The sequence below is a fragment of the Myotis nattereri genome (genome assembly GCF_964212035.1).
Source record: "Myotis nattereri genome assembly, chromosome: 1".
Taxonomy (NCBI): domain Eukaryota; kingdom Metazoa; phylum Chordata; class Mammalia; order Chiroptera; family Vespertilionidae; genus Myotis; species Myotis nattereri.
The window spans coordinates 11,776,811-11,797,091 of NC_138075.1; the positions used below are offsets into that span (position 1 = coordinate 11,776,811).

The 20,281-nt window shown below is 50.2% G+C and overlaps 1 protein-coding gene across 1 annotated transcript in view; it reads right to left on the reverse strand.

Annotated features, from left to right (window-relative positions):
• The window catches only part of KCNK13 (potassium two pore domain channel subfamily K member 13), a gene marked incomplete at its 5' end in the record, with an annotated part of 78,272 nt that extends 59,404 nt beyond the window's left edge, over window positions 1-18,868 (reverse strand). The window contains one exon of the mRNA XM_081112056.1: window positions 18,541-18,868. Within this exon, the coding sequence (XP_080968182.1) occupies window positions 18,541-18,868 (328 nt within the window). The remainder of the gene's footprint in view (window positions 1-18,540) is intronic.
• Window positions 18,869-20,281: the final 1,413 nt, after the last annotated feature.

A 20,281-nucleotide genomic window follows, 5' to 3' on the forward strand; every position in this document is an offset into this window, starting at 1 on the left:
ATGCGATTCTCCCCAGTCTCCCCAGGTGGGTGGAGTCCCCACCCCTGGCTCTTCATGACTCAGCCATTGATCACATCCCCGTGGTGAGCTCACTGGCTGCCTCTGGGGTTCTTTCAATCGTTATTCCTCAGTAACTGTTGTCTGACACGTTACAATCCGGAGTAAAGATGTCATGTCCCAGCCACTGTTGCAGCTGGGTATGACAACGTGACAAAGTTCTGGACAAGGACATGTAAGGGCAATGTCCAGAATTTCTGGGAAGCCTGCTGGAGTGGACGTTGTTTGTGCCCCACTCAGATCCCCTTCAACCCCTGGATCAGCTCCGTGTGGCCATCCACCCGCAGGTGCTAACAGCCTATACCCCACAGATGGCTACGTGCCTGGGAGGCTCAGGCCCCGCCCAGCCCAGCCACAGCCAATGAGTGACTGTGTGAGTATAAAAGCCCAGTTCCTTTGACTCAAGGTGGGACAAATTCCAAGGTGTAACTCATGTTCAAGTCCATACAATACCCTCCTATGTGGCTCCTTCCCTTCTCTCACCCTCATTCCCTCATTCCCCCACTGGTCTCCTCTTCTTATTCACTCCCAGCCAAACCCTTAGCTCAGAGTCAGCTTCTCAGAGAAACTGACCTAAGAAGCTAAGCTCCCTGCAAGGGGAAAGACACGTCTTCTTCTCCCTTTCTCCCATCCTACCACCTTGGATGAACCTAAGGTGTGGATGTGATGGGCAGAGCTCCCACAGCCAGGCCAAGTCCTGAGGTGAAGACGGCACCCAGGGAGAGCAGAGCTGAAAAGGCCCGACCCCCTGTTGACCTTGCACAGTCACCATAGCAGCCCCGACTTCCTACATGCGGTGCAGACCTCTTTTCGGGGATACAGGAAAGCCTTGTGAGCTTTTTGGGTCTTGTAACTTGAAGCTAAACAAAATCCTAATTGATATACCTCCTTATTTACCAGCTGTGTGTACTTGGGAAAATTACTAACTCTCTCTGGGGCTTCCCTCCCCTAACTCAAAAGATGGTTGAGAGAATGAACAGATCAATCCTTCCCAACCAGCCCCAGACCCCATATCCTCCAGGGAATTGTTTTAATTAATTAAAGAAAAGGTGGTGATTTCTTTCCCTTAAGTTATCAACTCTCAGAATTCAGTCTTCAACATCATTCCATTCAATGGAACACAAGTATATCCCCATGTGGTCAAAGCATGCCTTTCAGATGTTTCTTTGTACAGGTGTTGGTCCTGGGTCATACATAGGCTGTTAAATTAAAACACACACACACAAATAAGTCTAAAACTATGGGAGACTGAGAAATAATACAGCATGCCTTCATACCAGATACCCAAAATAAAAACATCTGGAGCAGAAGATATCAACAGCCAGAATTAACAAAACATGCCTTAGTGAGGCAAATGCTAAATGTAACATACATTCTGTTTTTAAATGTAAAGTCCCAAAGAAAGGCCTGAAGATTCTGTTAGGAATGGCTTCTTTCATCAGCCAGGAAACTAAGGCAGAGGAACCTCGCAGATGCACAAGCCTGAATGAAGACAATGTAATAGAGGTGTAATAGAGAAAAGAGAGATAAGAATTATAAATCACCAAAATCAAAGGTAAAAAAGCAAAAATAAACAAGTGGGACTATGTCAAACTAAAAAGCTTCTGCACCACAGAAATTAAAAAACAGCCTACCAAATGGGAGAAAATATTTATAGATCATGTATTTGATAAGGGGCAACATCCAAAATATATAAAGAACAGTCAACAGCAGAAAAAAAAAAAAGCCCCTAAACCCACACCAAACAAGCTGACTAAAAAATGGGCAGAGGATTTGAACAGGCAGTTTTCTAAAGACAGATGGCCAACTATGCAGAAACAGGTGCTCAACTTCACTTGGCTGTTATCGAAAAGAGAAGAAATAACAAGCATTGGCAAAGATGTGGAGAAAAGGGAACCCTTGTGCCCTGTTGGTGGGAATGTAAATGGGTGCAGCCACTATGGAAAACAGTATGAAGGATCTTCAAAAAATTAAAAACTGAACAACCATATGATCCAGCATTTCTACTTCCGGGTATTTATCCAAAGGAAACAAAAACATTAACTTGAAAACACAGCTGCACCCCCATGTGCATGATAACATAGCCAAGGCATGGAAACTACATAAGTGTCCATCATAAATGTAAACTGTGGTGTGCGTGTGTGTGTGTGTGTGTGTGCGTGTGTGTGTGTGTATACACACACAAAATTCGTGCATGGATGGGGGGGGTCCCCTCACCTCAGCCCAGCCTGCACCCTCTCTAATCCATGACCCCTTGTGAGATGTCCGACTGCCGGTTTAGGCCCGATCCTGAGGATCGGGCCTAAACCGGCAGTCGGACATCCCTCTCACAATCCTGGACTGCTAGCTCCTAATTGCTCACTTGCCTGCCTGCCTGGTCACCCCTAACTGTCCCCCCCTGCTGGCCCGATCACCCCTAACTGCACCCCCTGCCAGCCTGGTCTCCCCCAACTGCACCTCCCGTCAGTCTGGTTGCCCCCAACTGCCCCCCTCTGCCAGCCTGGTCGCCTTTTACTGCCCCCCTGCTGGCCTGGTCGCCCCATGCAGCCTGCTGGTCAGTTGTTTGGTCATCCCTCACTAACCCCCCTGCCAGCCTGGTCGTAGGCAGTCATCTTGTGAGGGTTAATTTGCATATTACCTCTTTATTATATAGAATACCTATACATATAGACATATACATACACACACATATACATAACGTATTATTCAACCATAAAAGAAGGAAATCCTAGCATCTGCGAAAGATCTTAATGGTATTATGCTAAGTGAAATATGTCAGACAGAGAAAGACAAATACTTGTGATCTCACTTATATGTGGAATCTTAAAAAGAAAGCTGAAGTCACAGATGAAAAGAAGAGATTGGTGGTTGCCAGAGGTGGAGATAGGGGGTGGGTGAAATGGGTGAAGGTGGTCAAAATGTACAAATCTCCAATAAATAAATTCTGAGGATGTTAGAAAAAGAAATTATAAATCAAGAACTATTGTCCAGCCAGTATGGCTCAGTGGTTGAGCACAGACCCATGAACCAAGAGTTCACTGGTTCGATTCCCGGTCCGGGCACATGCCCAGGTTGCAGGCTCAATCCCCAGTTGGGGGCATGAAGGAGGCAACCGATCAATGTCTTTCTCTCATTGATGTTTCTCTCTCTATCCTTCTCCCTTTATCTCTCTCTGAAATCAATGAAAACATATTAAAAAAAAAGAATTTTTAAGATGATACTAAAGACGGCAGGAGAATGGCAACGAGGAACTTTCAATATTTATACCAACACCTAACATACAGTAGGCCCTTAATAAAAATCTTCTGGAAACAAAGTCAGCAGACAGTAATCAGACAATGGAGAAATTAGTTAGTGAGCTGGAAAACAAATGGAGAATCAAATCCAAAATATGGAATTAAGCAAATAGATGAAAACAAAACAAAAGTGCCTGGTAGACTTTGAAAAACAGGAATATCCAACCTGAGAATAAAGGGTGCCAAGATAAAAAACAAAACCACCACCAAAAAAGCCAACAAGGATCATTAAGGAAACACTCGAAGAAAAATTTCCAGGATTGAAAAACTTTGATCAAGACCTTAACTACTCAGAGAATAGCTTCCAAGATCATCCCCACAGGAAAGACGCCCAGACAATACTTTTCCAGGAGCTACACCATTAGTTGCCTTCACAGTGTTGTTGCCACGCAACACTGTCCTTCCCTCCTGCTCAATACAGGAACCTGCACTGTGTTCATGACAGCGATGAGCTTCCATGCAGAGGGTATTCTCACATGGTTCTGGCCATGAAAAATACACAAAAATTGAGACTTCCAAAAAAGTTCTTTTTGAGAGACCATTTCAGCTGGCTCACACCATTGCCTTTCCTCTTCCCTCTTTCTTCCTGCCTTGGTGGCGGTCACAGTGTCTGGAACCGGAGGAGCTGTTTTGTGAGCACCAGGGGGAGAGCCACCATGTCAGCCTGCCAGGGCAGACAGACTAGAAGGCACTGGGCCCGCTGTGGCCGGGCCTGCAGGTCTCTCCACTTCCTGCTGTGCCCAAGACACGGGTTTCCTGCTACAACCGTCCAATGCAACCCGCCGTTGATCTAGTTGTCACTTTCCTTTCCAGTTACTGAGACAAAGGAGCAGTATAGGCAACAGAAAGGAACCATTCCACCTCAAGACTGAGGTGCTAATAAGAGTGGGTGCAGAATCGGGGGTAAGTGTGCAGCACCAAGCACAGAGGAAGCAGGTGACAAAGCTGTTGCTTCCTCTCGTCCCCCAAAGCCCCCCGCCACTCACTGTCACAGGGGGTGCTATTTCAGACACACAGGAAAGTGATTTCTAGGTTATCTTGCCGTTTCTTTCTGTTTAAAAGCAGAAGCAAGGCTTGAGAAAATGCGATGGTGTTGAGTAAATTACTGAGCACAGCCTAAAGGTCCGGAGGCAGGAGAAGAAGGGACTGACACAAAGAGGAAGGGACGGCAAGGAAACGACTGAGATCGCTAAGGAGAAAGCGGTGCGTGGAGGTGATGTGCTCTCGGTTATCAGGTGTGAGGCAGGTTCCAAGATGAAAAAAGGTAATTTCAGAAAGTGTTTCCAGAAAACAGGATACAACAAGGGGGGAGACGAGGGGGTGGAGAGAATTGGGGGCTGAGCCCAAGGTCTCAAGACTCCATATCATCCAGAGAAAGCAGTCTCAGTTTTATTCATAAACATGAAAAATAATGGCAAAAGGAGTTTTTTTAAATCCGCAGGGACAATTTGATAAATTTCATTGTGACCACACTTAAAATGACAAAAAGGATGCCCAGTCCATTGTAATAGAAGGTACAGAATTGAAGAGAATAGGAAAAGAAGGGAAGTATAGAACAAAAAGGATAATGCAAATGAGACCCAACGTATGTGCCAAAGTCCCCTGATGAAAAAATAATATAAAAATATATTAACTGGTTTACTAAAAAAAATTACTAAAAATCACAACTAGAAAGACAATCTAAAGTTAGCAAATATCTGCTGGTATATTGCAGGAATTTCATCATATCGAAGTTTAAAAATAGATGCTAGCATATAAAGCATTAAGGGATGAACAAAGGTATTAATAGGTCATATAAGTGATGAAATCAATCACACTGAATTTATATGTCCCGAGACACACAACTGAAATGTTATTTTGGGTGTGTTCAATAGCTTTGGAGTATGTTTGGAGATTATGTTCCCTTTTGTTCCAAAATTCTGTAATATAAGAGAAAACCCAGCTGGAATATATATAGACGCAAGGACACAAAGAAACACTCAAACAGGAAGGAGAATTCTGGAAAATGCACATTCTCAAGTCATTATGTGATCATTTTAGAAATAAATCAAAGCATAATGATACAGCCAATCACACAAAACCATTTAAGTAGTCTTTTGAACAAAAACTGAGATGAGTTAGAGCTAAACAAAGAATGTATAAGAATACTTATCTCAAATATGGACAGTACCTGAATTTATGAAAAACCGTTAAAAAATTGCCTGTCAAAATGAGTGTATACAGCGCTATAAAAATCTATTTTAAATACCAAAAAAATTAATAGTCAACGAAAAGGTAACAGAACAGGATAAATATTTTGGACATATGTAAATAAATTTAGGGTGTCCCAAAAAATATATACACACATTTTGAATAATTATAAAGGCGGTGTTTATTAAAATACATTTCATTTTCAATATTGAGCTACCATCTTTAAAGTGTGTATACATATTTGGGGACACCCTGAATATATAACAGAGACAAGAATTTGAGGGGTCCCCGTGGCCCTTGAGACAGCCCTTAAGATACTACGGAGAACCTCAGTGGCTCTTGGGAGCACGGTTTGAAAACCACAGCCCTGGATGGGCTGTAAGACCATTGCCTTTGTGATCGTCATCGATTGCTTAATACGAGGGAAGAACCCAAGACAGACAACCTTGGTGCCGACATGCCAGACTCACAGGTAGAGTCAGGGCATGACCTCTGGGCTCAAAAGTCCAAATTGGAGACGAAAGTCCTGGGGGAGGCACCTCAGTTGTCATGGTGACGGGAGGAAGGCAGCAGCGTTGAGGGGACTGTGAAGTACTGTAACAGGTGGTGATATAAGTCTCCATACCCATGGACTCCTGGGAGGAAGGAATTATCACAGAAACGCTGAGATTCTGCAGACCATCTATCTTTTTATAGTGTCCCAAGCCTCCGAAGGACCATCGCACGGAAAAAAGGGGTCACGGCCCTGTAGCTGGGAACTCTTCCCACAGCAAGGACCCCGAAGGGAGAACTGACAAAGGAGGGGGTGATGCAAAGTGTAAGCTTTGAAGGAGGGCCCCACACTCTACCTGCTGGGTAGCTTCAGACCCGCACAGAAGCTCTCTGGGCCTCAGACTCCTAGTCTGTGACCTGGGAATAGAACGGTACCTATCCTCATGGCCTCGTTAGCATGAAACGTACGTAAAGGCGTGTGCTGTGTTCAACCCCTGGGAAGCACTCCGTACGTTTCACAAATCTGATAACACATAAGAGTAAACAAAATCGTACCTTACCCTCAAATCCAACTAGCTGAGTCTAGTTAAGCTCTTCCGCATTAACACAAATACATGGAATTCTCAGGAAGTGTAGAGGGAATAATGTAAAAGGAAAGAAGAAACCAGAATGCGTACACTATGGGTTGCAACGCCTACGTGAAGGCACAGAACGAGGGGTTCAGAGATAACTGCTGTGGCTCCTTTTAGAAATGAGTGGGTACACAATGCAGCGGCTCATGGGCTCGGCTCCTCCTCGGTGACCGGGAGTCCTGCACAAACAGGTAACTAAGCGAACTGGAAAAATCCAGGTGCTGCCTGATCAAGAAATGAGCAGAGCACCTTGTCCTCCTCCCTCTGAAGGGGAGGAAGCCTGGAGCTCACAGGTGATCACAGCTCCACCTGGGACACCTGGGCACTAGTCCAGCTGTCATCAGACCTGCATGGCCCGGCAATGCTGCTTTACAATTAAAGTCTGAATGGCCTCGCTGCCCCCGAACACCCCACACACCCCAAGTCACACCCACGTTCATCATGGTCTGACCCCTGGGTTCGTTGGCTTCCCTTCCAAGCAGGGTGATCAATAGAAGAGGTGGCAGGGGTTGATGAGAGAATGGCAACAATGAAATCTGAACGCGTAATCAGGCCTCTACAGGTGGCTCTTCGGCCAAAGGAAGATGGCGGCGGGTGTGCTAAAGGAGCAGCATGTCAGAAAAGTGGGGTCATGTCTGACAATCTGGACAGACTGCTCTGAAGGAAGCGGAAGGGGCAGGGGGAGCAGGGCGATGATGGGGACGTCTCCCATCCTCGGCAGGACTGCACTTCTGGGTCTGAACACAGTAATGTGCTCCACAGGCCGAGCGTCCCCATGCAGCATAAAGTAAAGCCCTGGGGATCCCAATCTCCGCCCCCTTCCTCCTCCGGGGAAAGGTTGTTACTTGCTGGGTCAACTCCCAGGGCGATCCTTTGAGATGGAGATGGAAAGCTACAAGAAGCTGGAGAGAACAGAGAGATGGATGGGGGGCGCAGGGCGGGGTGGGGACAGGGGACAGGAAGACTGAGGGCTGAGAGGGCCGGGGAAGGATTAGGGATGAAAGGCTCCAGAACTCCTTTGAGATCCGAGAGACGAGGAGAGGGGAGAGAGGAGAGAGAGAGGGAACTTCCCTTTGTGTTTTGTGTTATAAATTGGACTCTAAGACTCTTTGGAGATATGCAAGCAAAAACTGAATTTTCTTTTTCATTATATTGGGCTCATGGACTGTGCTTCTTGGAACAGAACACTACCCTTAGGACCCCGCGGAGCGTAAGATTTGGGTTACACTCATGCCAAACCCATCTCTCCTTCATAGAGGAAGGTATGGGGGGTTGGGGGGAGAGAACGGGGTGGAGTTTAGGATAAAGAAAAGAAAATCACCATGTTTTGTGATATACACAAGAATTTTTAAGACAACAGCTGAGATGAAATGTACGTGTGCCAGAATGCTGGGCAGTGGAGAGTGAGCTCTGTCCTGCAGCTGACCTCTCATTTGCAGATACTGAAATTTTCCGAGTAGGAAACAAGTCACTGAACAAATCAAGGGGCTCACAGAATGGACAATCTGAGCCTCCCCATGAAATGTGAGAAGGTGGACTCAGGACAGCCGGCCCTCCCACCCCACCTGAGTGAATGCAAATTGCTACCCCCACTCTTGCTGCCCCCTCTCCCCTGGACCAAGCATTCACGGCTCCTTAGCTCTAATCTTAAAATCAACGGTACGTGAAAGCTTTAAAAACTGCTACGACTGAAAGCGCACTGAACAAAAACTAGCATTCTTATAAGATCTAGATGGGGAAATACTGCCTGGGCACAAAGGCAATGAAAGAAACCACAACAGGAAAAATCTGAAATATGAAACTTCACAGAAACTTAAAACATCCTATATAATAAAAGGCTCACATGCAAATAGACTGAATGGCGGAACAACCAGAACAATCGAACAACCAGTCGCTATGACATGCACTGGCCACCAGGGGGCACGTGCAGAACACGGCAAGCACTGGCTGTGGCGGGATGATGGAGCAGGTGAGCGGGGGCACCGGTCGCTGTCATTGGGGTGAGCCTCTGGTGGTTACTGAAAATTCTTTGCTTCCGTGCGCCGCGGTCCTGCCCGCTGCTTGTACCTGCTGCAGGCGCCGGCCCCGCTAGCACCAGCAGCCAGCGCCAGAGCCGCCGCTTGCACCTGCTGCTGGTGCCCAGTGCCAGTCCTGATCGCTCAGCACCATTAGCGGGTACAAGTGGTGTCTGCCGGCCCTGCTCGACCCTCAGAGCTTCTCCACCTCCCCCTGCTCCTGAGGGGCAATCAGGGCAGCAGCCGCTGCTCTTACCCGCTGACAGTGCTGCCCCCGCTCACACCCACTGCTGGTGCTGGCCCCAATCGCTCTGCGCCATCAGCAGGTGCGAGTGGGGCTGGCGCAGTCAGTGCATGGGAGTGGTGGTGGTGGGAGCAGGGGTGCCTGCAGACAGGGGAGCGGGGACCACAGCAGGAGGAGCCAGCAGGAGCATGGAGGGTGGGCCAAGACCTGCTCCTGTGCCCACCACAGCCTCATGGCCCATAGTTCCTTTCAAGGTGCACGAATTCGTGCACTGGGCCCCTAGTGTCTACATAAACATGGAACAGAAAGCAATAACAGATAAAAAGCATGACAAAGGCCTAAAATCCTCAAAATCTAAAAGCACACGTATACAATGATTAACATGACCCTCTCCCTTGCTCCTGAGAGAAAAGGATTAGAATATGAACTGTAAGTATTTTTTTTAAATATATTTTTATTGACTTTAGAGAGAGAGAAAGAGAAAGAGAAACATCTATGAGGGAACCACTGATCAGCTGCCTCTTGCATGCCCCCTACTGGGAATCAGGACTGCAATCCAGGCATGTGCCCTGATGGGGAAATAAACCAGCCACCTCTCGGTACACAGGATGCTCAACCAACTGAGCCACACTGGCTAGGGTTAACTAGAAGTATTTTAAATAAATATTTAAAATGAATCAATTTGAACATAAATAAAAGAAATTATACCACGAGATTCAATTTTACCTAATTAGAACAATATGCTCATGTATAATGGATATATGGAAAACATACAAGATATCTATTTCCCTGATATCAAGATGCGCCTTTTCCCAGCATTAAAGTATCTCTTAAATCAGGATGGCCTCACAATTGCTTGTGTCAGAACGTAATTGACAGCATTCTTTTCTTTCTTAATGATACTTAAAATAATGACTCATCTTAGATCCAGGAAAATCTTCAGTACTTTAGGTTCAACATATTATGATACACCAAACCATTAGCAGGGGTTCTCACAGGATGGTGGAGTTATGGGGAATTTCTGCCTTTTTTTTCATCTGTTCCCATGTATTCCCAGTCTTCGACAATGAGTATGAACTTCTTTTATCACCAGGGCGTAAGCAAAACCAAACCTGTTTCTACTCCTGATTTTGTCACGTCATAGACGTGTAGTCCTAAGTAAGATATTTATGCTCTCCATACCTGTTTCCTCATCCCCAAGATGGAATTAATAACTTCTCTGCCTACTGCACAAGGTGTGTGTGCAAATGCTTTGCAAAATGTAAAGTGCCTATTCGACGTGTGATTTAAATATTGACACACGTATGACATCCACTAACGTGTGACATCTGTCAATGTATTAGTGGGATGTCTTATTCTTTCTCAATGCCTGTTCGTTATCTTTGATGTCAGTCTATAGCTTTATACTGTACAATGGTGTTTTCCAATATTTTACTGTTTGAATGTGATATAATTTGATTTCAGAGGCTCTTTCCTCAGCCTTATTTCCACGCAGGAACAAACAGAATCTGGAAACAATATTCCGTTCGGCACCATGAAGGTCTGCACATTGACCAGGCCACGTCACACACCTGTCCGCCTGGACCCCAAACCCCACGGAACCACACAGAATGCTGCTAACCGAGTGCCAGTCATGGGGCTAAAGAAGGGCACCAGTACCATTCTTTCTGTTTAATTAAAATGAATAAAACTGCTGTGGGAAATCTGGTCATCTACCTTGACTGGTCCATCACTGAGGTGGGGCTCGGGATCTCTGCGTCTGGGCTCCTCAGATTCACACAAGCCAGGGACACCTTCTCGGCCGAGCCCAGTACATCCCTGAGACTGAATAGAGCTGCTCTTCATTTTGTTTTGTTTTGTTAATCCTCACCCAAGGATATTTTTCCCATTGATTTTTTTTTAGAGACAGTGGAAGGGAGGGAGGAAGGGGAGAAAGAGAAAGGAAGAGATGGAGAAGGAGAGAGGGAGGGAGAGAGAGAAACATTGATGTGAGATAGACACATCGATTGCTTGTCTCCTGAATCAAATCTGCAACTCAGGTACCTGCCCTTGACTGGGAACTGAACCGGAGACCCTTTGGTGCACGGGCAGATGCTCTAACCATTGAGCCACCAGCCAGGGCAGGATGCTGTTTATTAACGTGCTCCTCACCTAGGAACCTGCCAGCTGGTGGCGAGGTCCACAGAGGCAACTGATGAGCACATCCCCTCTCCCCTCCACTCCAGCCTAGCTGCCAGTGTGGCCCTGCTCTAAAGCTCAGGGGAAGGGGTCTTGTCCCAGGCAGCAACATCACAAAACAGCAAACCTTAGTGTGCCTGCCACTGGCCTCGCCTGGGTGTTTTATTCAAGAGCAGATGCATTCAGTGCGTCTGGGGCTGCCCTGAGACTCTGCATTTCCAACAAGGTCCCAGGTGATGCTGGTACCGCTGATTCACAGATAGCGGGGTCCTCGGGCGTGGTCTCCATGGTCAGCCCTCGCCAACTCCCATCATGTGTGCCTCACGTGTGCTCCTTGTGCTGCCTAAGCCAGAGCCATCTGGGGAAGTTTCTTCAAAGGCAGGTGTACTCTACCCGGAGCTGTGCAAGGGGCCCCAGTCACCTGCATTTTAACGAGCGCCACACTTCCCTCAGGGGAGTTCTTAAGGACACCACAGCTTGGGAACCGCCGGTGGGAAATTCTAAACGTCCTTGCAGGGCCGTGCCACCGGGAGCTGTATGCTTGCGCTGGTGGCTCTGGGCCTTGGCAGAGGGGTTTTACTGAACGGCACCTGCATCAGGGACGCGGGAACACACGGTTCTCTCTAGTTTACGGCCCAGATGCTGTGGAGGCGAGGACTCCCCGCCTTATCTACTCCCCTCCGTGACAATCTGTAGGAGAGATTTTTATTCAAGTCTGAAAAAGTTGGGTGTCTTCCAAGCAGCCAGCCTGGATAAGGGGAGTAGTAGTTGTTTGTGCCTCTTAATATTTTGACAACTGGAAAACTCGGAGCCAAATGCCGGGCTCACTTTTGGCGATGACGCGGGTCCTTCTGACCTCTACCTCTGTGTGTTAACAATTTGTGGCTTAGGGGTCCTGTTCTGCTATGTGTCTCATCTCCCCAGTGTCTTAACGCCATTACTGCACCCGTTCTAGTGCACGGTACTCGTGTACGTGGGGTAGGCGTCTGTGCTGCTCGCCAATATCCACTCAGGAGGTGTGTCCTTGAACTTGGGTGTGGCCATGTGACTTGATTTGGCCAATGAAATGTCTGTTGTTGTGACTTGTGTCTCTTCCAGGTGGTGGCCAATTAATTGCTGGTCCTCCACTCTTCAGCTCTTATTATATAGGAGAGCCAACAGGTGGAAACAACCCAAGTGTTTATCACCAAGTGAATAGATTAACAAAATGCAGTACATGCAAACAAGGGAAGCAACAAAAGAGAAGCAACCTGGGCCACACGGGAGACGGCTGCCCTGGGAGTCAGGCGCCCACAGAGGGCCTGTGTGTATGAATAAACTCTTGCTGTGTTAAGGGGCAACCTAAAGCCTAAGCCTGCCATGACCATATTGTATGCCATAGACCTCAAATCCTTCTGGGACAGAAGCTGATTTATAAATGCACAGGCAACACACAGACGCAAACCCTTCCCAAAAGCATATTTGAGATGAAAGTTATTGACAGAAGGATCATTTACCAGCTACAGTGCCAATCCTCTCCTCTGAGTTGTATGTATCGCAAATTCATTCTTGCTTCAAGTCTGACCACCAGTCTCTTTCAAAATTAGCATCCCTGAATGTGTCTTAATATTCTGCTCTGATTGTTTAAATCGTGGTAACATATACCCAATATTTATCATTCTAATCATTCCTAAGTGTACAATTCAACGGCATTAAATACATTCACACTGTTGTATAACCATCAGCACGATGTACACTCAAAACTTATTTTATCATCCTCAACAAAAATGCCATACCCACTACCCTCTATTCTATTTTCTGTCCCCTATGGAATTTGCCTATTTGCCAGGTACCTCATGCAAGTGGCATTATATAATATTAGAGGCCCAGTGCATGAAGTTCATGCACTGGGGCAGGGGGAGGCAGTCACTTAGCCAGGCCTGTGCCCTCTTGCAGTCCAGGAGCCCTTGGGGATGTCCGACTGCTACTGATGCGGGAGAGGCTCCTGCCACCACCGCTGCGCTCGCCAGCCATGAGCCTGGCTTCTGGCTGAGCAGCGCTCCCCTGTGGGAGGGCACTGACCACCAGGGGGGAAGCTTCTGTGTTGAGCGGTCAATTTGCATATTAGCCTTTTATTATACAGGATTTGCCCTGAATCTGGCTTATTTCACTAAGTATAATGTTTTCAAGGTTTATCATCCATGTTGTAGCATACATCAAATTTCAGACCTTTTTATAGTTGAATAATATTCCATTGTATCTACGTACTGCATTTTGTTGTTAATCTATTCACTTGTTGATAAACACTTGGGTTGTTTCCACTTTTTGGCTCTCCTATGTAATAAAAGCCTAATATGCTAAGTGTCCGGTTGTCCAGTCAACAATCAAAGCAAAGTATGCTAATGAAATGTGAAGGCCGCTCAACCACTCGCTATGATGTGCACTGACTGCCAGGGGGCAGAGAGTTGACCAGTTGACCAGTCACTATGACGTGCACTGACCACTGGGGGCAGACGCTCTGACTAGTAGGTTAGCTTGCTACTGGGGTCTGGCCAATTGGGACTGAATGAGACAGGGCGGACATGCCCTGCAGCCCTCCCACGATCCCTCACTGGCTGGCCAACTGCCCGCGTCCCTCCCCGGCCCTGAGCATGCACCGGTGGGGTCCCTCGGCCTGGCCTGTGCCCTCTCATAATCCAGGACCCCTTGGAGGATGTTGGAGAGGTGGTTTCGGCCCGACAGCGGAACGACCGGTCACTATGACGTGCACTGACCACCAGGGGGCAGACACTCAACACAGGAGTTGCCCCCTGGTGGTCAGTGCACTCCCATAGGGGGAGCGCTGCTCAGCCAGAAGTCGGGCTCATGGCTGCTGAGTGCAGTGGCGGTGGCGGGAGCCTCTCCCACCTCCGTGGCAGCACTAAGGATGTCCAACTGATGGCTTAAGCCCGCTCCCTGCCTAAGCCATCAGTCGGACATCCCCCAAGGGCTCCCAGACTGCAAGAGGGCACAGGCTGGGCTGAGGATGTCCCCCCCAGCACCGAGTGCATGAATTTTGTGCACCAGGCCTCTAGTTGTAAATAATGCTGCACTGAACATAGCTATACAAATATCTGTTTGAGTCTCTGCTTTCAATTCTTTCAAATACGTCCCCTAGGAATGGAATAGCTGAGTCATATGGTAATTCTATGTTTAACCTTTGGAGAAACTGACAAACTGTTTTTCACTCTTCTCTGGCTTTTAAATCAAAGGTCTCAACCAGACAACAGTTACATGAAATCCTCACCTGCACTTTCCAGGAAAATGCTGTTTGTGCACATCGCCCACTGTCCTATGCAATGGCTTCTACATAAACCCCACGAGGGAACCTTTTCTCTGAGGATAAGAATTCCAGGTATGACTCAGGTATGGAGCTTGCAGTCCAATCTGAGGCTTGAATAGTCATTGTGGGTCCCACGCCCACACCCCTTGGAAACACCCTTTATCATTTCTAGTCACATCGCCTGACTTCCAATGGCCAGTCTCTGGGCTACCCTTGGGCTGTCCATGCAAAACCAGGCCAGAAGCACCTGGGAATCATAGGCTTGTGCTTCCCTGCCCTCCAAGCACCTTTTACCCAATTACTGACAGGTGTGGGTGTATAAACGCCCGACCCCCCGCCCCCCGAGCTCCCGTGCCACCTGGGATCTTTCTGGGTCATGGGTTTTACACTGTTTCCTAGCTTCCACATGGGATTAAGTGCAGGTACACCTAGTTTTACTGTGCTTCACTTTACTGTGCTTCATTTTTTACAAATGGAAGGCAAGACCCTCTGCCAGCAGAAAAGGTTACAACTCACTTTGCTGCAATACCTGCTTGATTACGGTGGTCTGGAACCGAACCCATAATGCCTCTGAGGTCTGCCTGCACCAGTTGCCCACTGTGGTCCCTGCCTAATATATCCCTATACTGACTTATGTCCTCCTCCACCTGCCTGGATCCCTTGTACCTGCCAAGCAACTGCTTGAACTCAAATTCTTGGCTTCGGGCTCTGCTTCTGAGGGAACCTAAACTAAGACGAAGCTCTTCCTAGCAACTTCCAGGACCCGTTTGCTTTCCATGTTTCTGTTCTTCTTTTCCCTGATTCTGAGGTTTTATTTACATTTTCTTTTTAAATATATTTTATTGATTTTTTTACAGAGAGGAAGGGAGAGAGATAGAGAGTTAGAAACATCGATGAGAGAGAAACATCGACCAGCTGCCTCCTGCACATCCCCCACTGGGGATATGCCCGCAACCCAGGTACATGCCCTTGACCGGAATCGAACCCGGGACCCCTCAGTCCGCAGGCCGACGCTCTATCCACTGAGCCAAACCGGTCTCGGCTATTTACGTTTTATGATTAGTTTAATGTAGGCTTTCTTGTTGTGTTATCTCAAAATCTATGCAGAATAAAGGACAGTGGAGCTGATTTTTAAAAGGCAAATGCCATCATGTAATGTTATGATTAAAATCCAAGATAAAGGGTTCACAGAATATGATCCCAATTTTTAAAGCTACATATGCACATATGTGTATGCAGAGGGCAAGAAGAACAGAAAGGAATGCATCAAAATGTTGCCAGCGGTTACAGATGGTGTCACTTTCTCTTCTTATACTTTATTTTACAAAGAACACACATGAGGCTTTAGTTTCCTTATCTATAAAATGGAAATAACCGTACCTACCTCGTGGAGTTGCGTTGATTGAAGTTACGTGTGATTGTAATGCAGGAATTAGCTGCATCCCATGTTCACACAATAATCACAGTATGTGCCTAATATGTACCCCAACAAAGGGTAGCAAGTGCGTTATTGCAGCAGCAATTCATGAGACAGTTTAAAAGGTTGGAAATATAAAAATAAACCCATATGTATATAGTGCTTTGTACTTTTTAAAGAACATTCATTATATGAGCTCGCTGCCCCTCACAAGAACCCTACAGAAGGGACCGGCTTAGGGGGAGGGGTGGGCAGGAGACAGGACTGATATTTACTGCACAGCGACACGGTGAGCACCGGCAGACAGCTCGGATGAGGAGGATGGGGCTCCCAACACCTGCCCAAGCTGCAGAGGCAGGGCCAACAGCTCCGACTCTGGACCCCCTGTCCGGTTTCCTTCTATTCGACGAGGCTCCATTATTATAACTGAGCCTCTTACACGCCCAGCCATCCAAGACAGTCTCAGTTCCTAAGGCATTGCTGTTCACCAGCCTATCAACACACTCTGCTTCTTCCTAGCTCCGTGTCCAAGGGGAGTACCAGGGGGCATGGGGGGGGGGGCGTGTGGTGTGTATGGGGGAGGATGGACTCCCGTTAAAAGACACACATAACTATTCAAGCGAAATAAAAACCCAGTACTTGCTATGTAAACACAGCAGATTCAAGGGGAATTCCACAGCCACACTCACCAAGCAGTTTGCCCCCTGAGTCCTCCCTACATAAAAATCCTGGGGCTGTCTTCTGAGATGCGGGAGGTGACACAATGCGGGACTTAGGGAATTCTGCTAAGAGAATTCTGGGAGGAACGTGGGCTGGGGGAGAGGACCTGGAAGGGTCTTACTCCTCCTCTACCACCTCAGGGCCCGTGTTCTGGTCATCACGGAGAATGCTGACAGCTTTTCTTGCCAGACCCCCAGATATTGTGGTATCTTACCGGTCTGCTGATGGGCAGGGCCACCTGGGGTGGGATATGGGGGTAGGGTAGGGCTATGAGCCAGGCAGTTTAGGACAAAGCACTTCAGATGCAGCCTGTGCAGCCCGTCCCTAATCGCCCCGTCCTCTCCGCCTTGCCTCCTACTCACCCACTGAAGCCCTGGGCTTCTAGACTGACCTTGGGCCCTCTCTCCTGACCAATCAGGCCTGAGGCTGAGCTCTATGATACTTGTGCTCCTCCTCCTGGCAGAATGCCTACCTAAGGCAGCCATGTGTGGGAGCTTCAGGGAAGTCGCCTTGTCACCCGCCTCGCTGACAAGCTCTCTTGTTGGCACCGGGGCCATAGCTGCAGAGCGCCTGTCCCCCGTGATGCCACTGTGAGCCTTGTTGCTATTCCCAGTGCCTGGCATGGGAGCCACTCCCTTTCAGCGTAGCCTTTCAAAGCCCCCTCCTCTGCTCCAGCTCTTTTCTTTCTTCAAAATTTCCACAGCATCTTCCCCAACCCTCTTATCACTCGATTATGTTTCAAGGATGAATTATCTTTAGAAATGTGGTGCAGACACCCAACTTGTTCCTTCTGCGGGGAAGAAAGGCCTAACTGACTGGAGCCATGCCACACGCTTGCTCAAAAACTTTCAGTGGCTCCCAACTGCCTCTAGATAAGTTCTAGCTCTTTAGTCTAACAGTAAAGAGACACCTCCATCCCGTTAGCCGGGAGGCCTTCGTAGCCTGTTCTATAGACCAGCGGTCGCCAACAGGTGGTCCCCGGACCACTGGTGGTCTGTGAAGCATGAAAGGTTGGTGACTGCTGCTACAGACCATGGGGTCCTTGAATGCAGTTCTTTCCTCCTTCAGGATGCAAAACCCAAACCATACCTAACACCACAGGGTTGGCCCAAAGGTCACTTCTCCCCTAATTTTTCAGGGTAGGACACAGTTTCCATTCTCATTAGCATGTTGCCTAACCTTCAGTCTGGTATTCAATCTGATTTTCTCTGTAAACTTGAAGTCAAGGATGGACTCTCTTTTTATTTTTTGTTAATCCTCACCCGAGGATATTTTTCCATGGATTTTTAGAGATAGTGGAAGGGAGAGGGAGAGAAAGAAACATCGATGTGAGAGAGACACATCGACTGGTTGCCTCCTGCATGCAACCGGAACAGGGCCGGGGAACCTGTAACCAAGGTACGTGCCCTTGACTGGAATCGAACCTGGGACCCTTCGGCTTGCGGGCCGACGCTCTACCCACTGAGCAACCGGCCAGGGTAAGGACAGATTTTTAAATGTGTGCTCCATCCCCCGCCTTGTGAGTGGTACTAACTCAATAAATATTTATAGGTCTCAGCCCCAATTTATAAGCTTTCTCCCTAAAGTTCCACGAGCTCGAGCAATGTCTTCTTAACTAGACTGAGCATCTCCCAGACCAGAGCGTCTCCAATTTAAGGATCATTTGAGTCCCCTGGATCCTTCGTGAATTGCGGATTCTGACTCGGGGGGAGGTGGGGTGGGGGGGGGGGTGGGGGGGGGCGGCAGAGGAGGGGCCGAGTCTCTGAGCTTATAACAGGCTCCCAGGTGATGCGAATGCAGCTGGACCACGTTTAGAGAAGCCGGGAAGCGATACCACCTGTGGGTCAGGTAACAGCTCACACCTGTGCGGCCGGCAGAGCGGGGGCTGAACCGGGGGTGGAGAAGCGCTGGTCCCCCCCCCCCTCCTTCCAAGCGCCCCGCCAGGAACGATGCCAGCGAGTCCTCCCGCGCCTCCGCCCTCCCGCGCGGCTCACCTACCGATAGTGGACACCACGGTGCCCACGAAGTAGAAGGCGCCGGTGAAGTCCCAGCGCGGGCGGGTGTGGTCCACGCGGATGCCGGCCTCCGTGGCCTCCTCGTAGTGGCGGAGGAAGCCGCGCAGCTCGTCGCGGCTCAGGTTGTGGCGGCGGCTGAAGTTGGCCAGGCGCTCCTCCCAGCGCTGCTTGGCCTGGCGCTCGTGCGCCAGCTCCAGGGCCGAGAAGACGGCCGCGCCGCCCAGCAGGTAGAGCACGATGAGCGCCGCGAGCAGCAGGAAGCGCGCGTTGTCCTCGTTCAGGTGGCCCGGGCCGCAGCCGCGGCAGGCCATGGCCGGGCCCCCGGGGTGACCCCGCGCCGGGCGGCCGTGATCGCGGGCGGACTCCCGCCCAGCTCTCCCGGGAGGTCGGGCTCGGGCGGACGCTCAGCTCGCTCCCCGCCGCCCGACGGCCGGCTCACCCATGTCCGCTGGGCGCTTCCCCCGGCCCCGCGGCTCCCGGGGCCGCCGCCGCGACCGCTCCTGCGGAGCCAGCTCCCCACGTCCGCCCCGACTCCTGGTTTCTAATCCGCTTTCCTCAACGCCGAAGGTCCGAGCGAGAGGACGCAGAGGCCGCTTCTGCTTGGCACGGGGATGCGGTGCTGTTCCCGCCCCGGCGCCGCCGCGAGAGGCTCAGATTGGGGAGGGGGCGTGGCGCGCCTTCAGGGCGAACTCCCGCCGAGCTGCGCTTTCCCCGGGGCGCGGGTCGGGGGCGCTGGAGAGGCAGGCGGGTGAGCGGAGCCCCGCGGCCTCGGTCGCTGTGTCCATCGTTCCTCCAGCCGACGGCTAGGACGCAGTCGGCTGGCTTTGCAGGTAGATCCGAGGGGCTGCGTCCCAGTCGTGGCGTCGCTCAGCCCCTCAGCCTCATCGGGTCACCGGCCCGGCTGCCGGGACCGAGAGGCTGGAGCAGTTCCGGGCGGGCGCCCCGTCAGGACTGTGCAGTTGCGACCTCCCGCCCGGCCCCCAAGCTGTGCGGCATCCGGCGGGCCGAGCGGCTGGAGGAGGAGACCAGAAAGGGAGGTAGGCGTGAGGGAGCGAAGGAAGTTAGGGGAATCTCCCCGGGTGCCTCCCCCGCCTGGCCCGGAACCAGGGCGCCCTTGGCCTCTGAGCCCTGCGCGCGGGAGCGTCTCCCGCCCCCACGTGTTGGTTCCGCGGGAGTCAAGCGTGCGCCGCGGGACAGCCCCGGACCCCGAGAGGCTGCTAAGGACCGAGGGCTGGGGGGGCTCGCGGCCCGGAGACCGTGACCCCGGAGAGGGCGCGCTCCAGAGATTTCGCGCCCGCAGGGCCCTCGCTCACCCCGTGCAGACCAGCGGCACGACCTTAGCTAACCGCCTGGGGCGGGGGCCCTCCCGAGACCCTGCCTTTCAGAGGGCGCTGGCGCCGCGGCCCGCTCCAGCCTCACCTCCCGAGGAGAGCCCCTCGCTCGGCTGTCGGTACTGTCCCCAGGTCCCCTCCTCGCTGCGGCCCTGCCCTGCAGAGCGGCGCCGGAGCGGCGGTGCGCCCTGCGCTCAGCCCGGCTTGGCCGACGCTGCAACAGGTGTAGCTGCGGGCTGCCGGCGCCAGCGACTCCACCCCGTCCGCCGCCTCTCGGATAAGCCGGGCCGCGCCCAGCGCTGGTCTCCGCCGCGGATGCCCGGCTTTCGGCGGGACCTCTGGGGGCTTCGGTTCTCCCACCCCGGGTGCCGCGCAGATACACAAAGTGGGTGC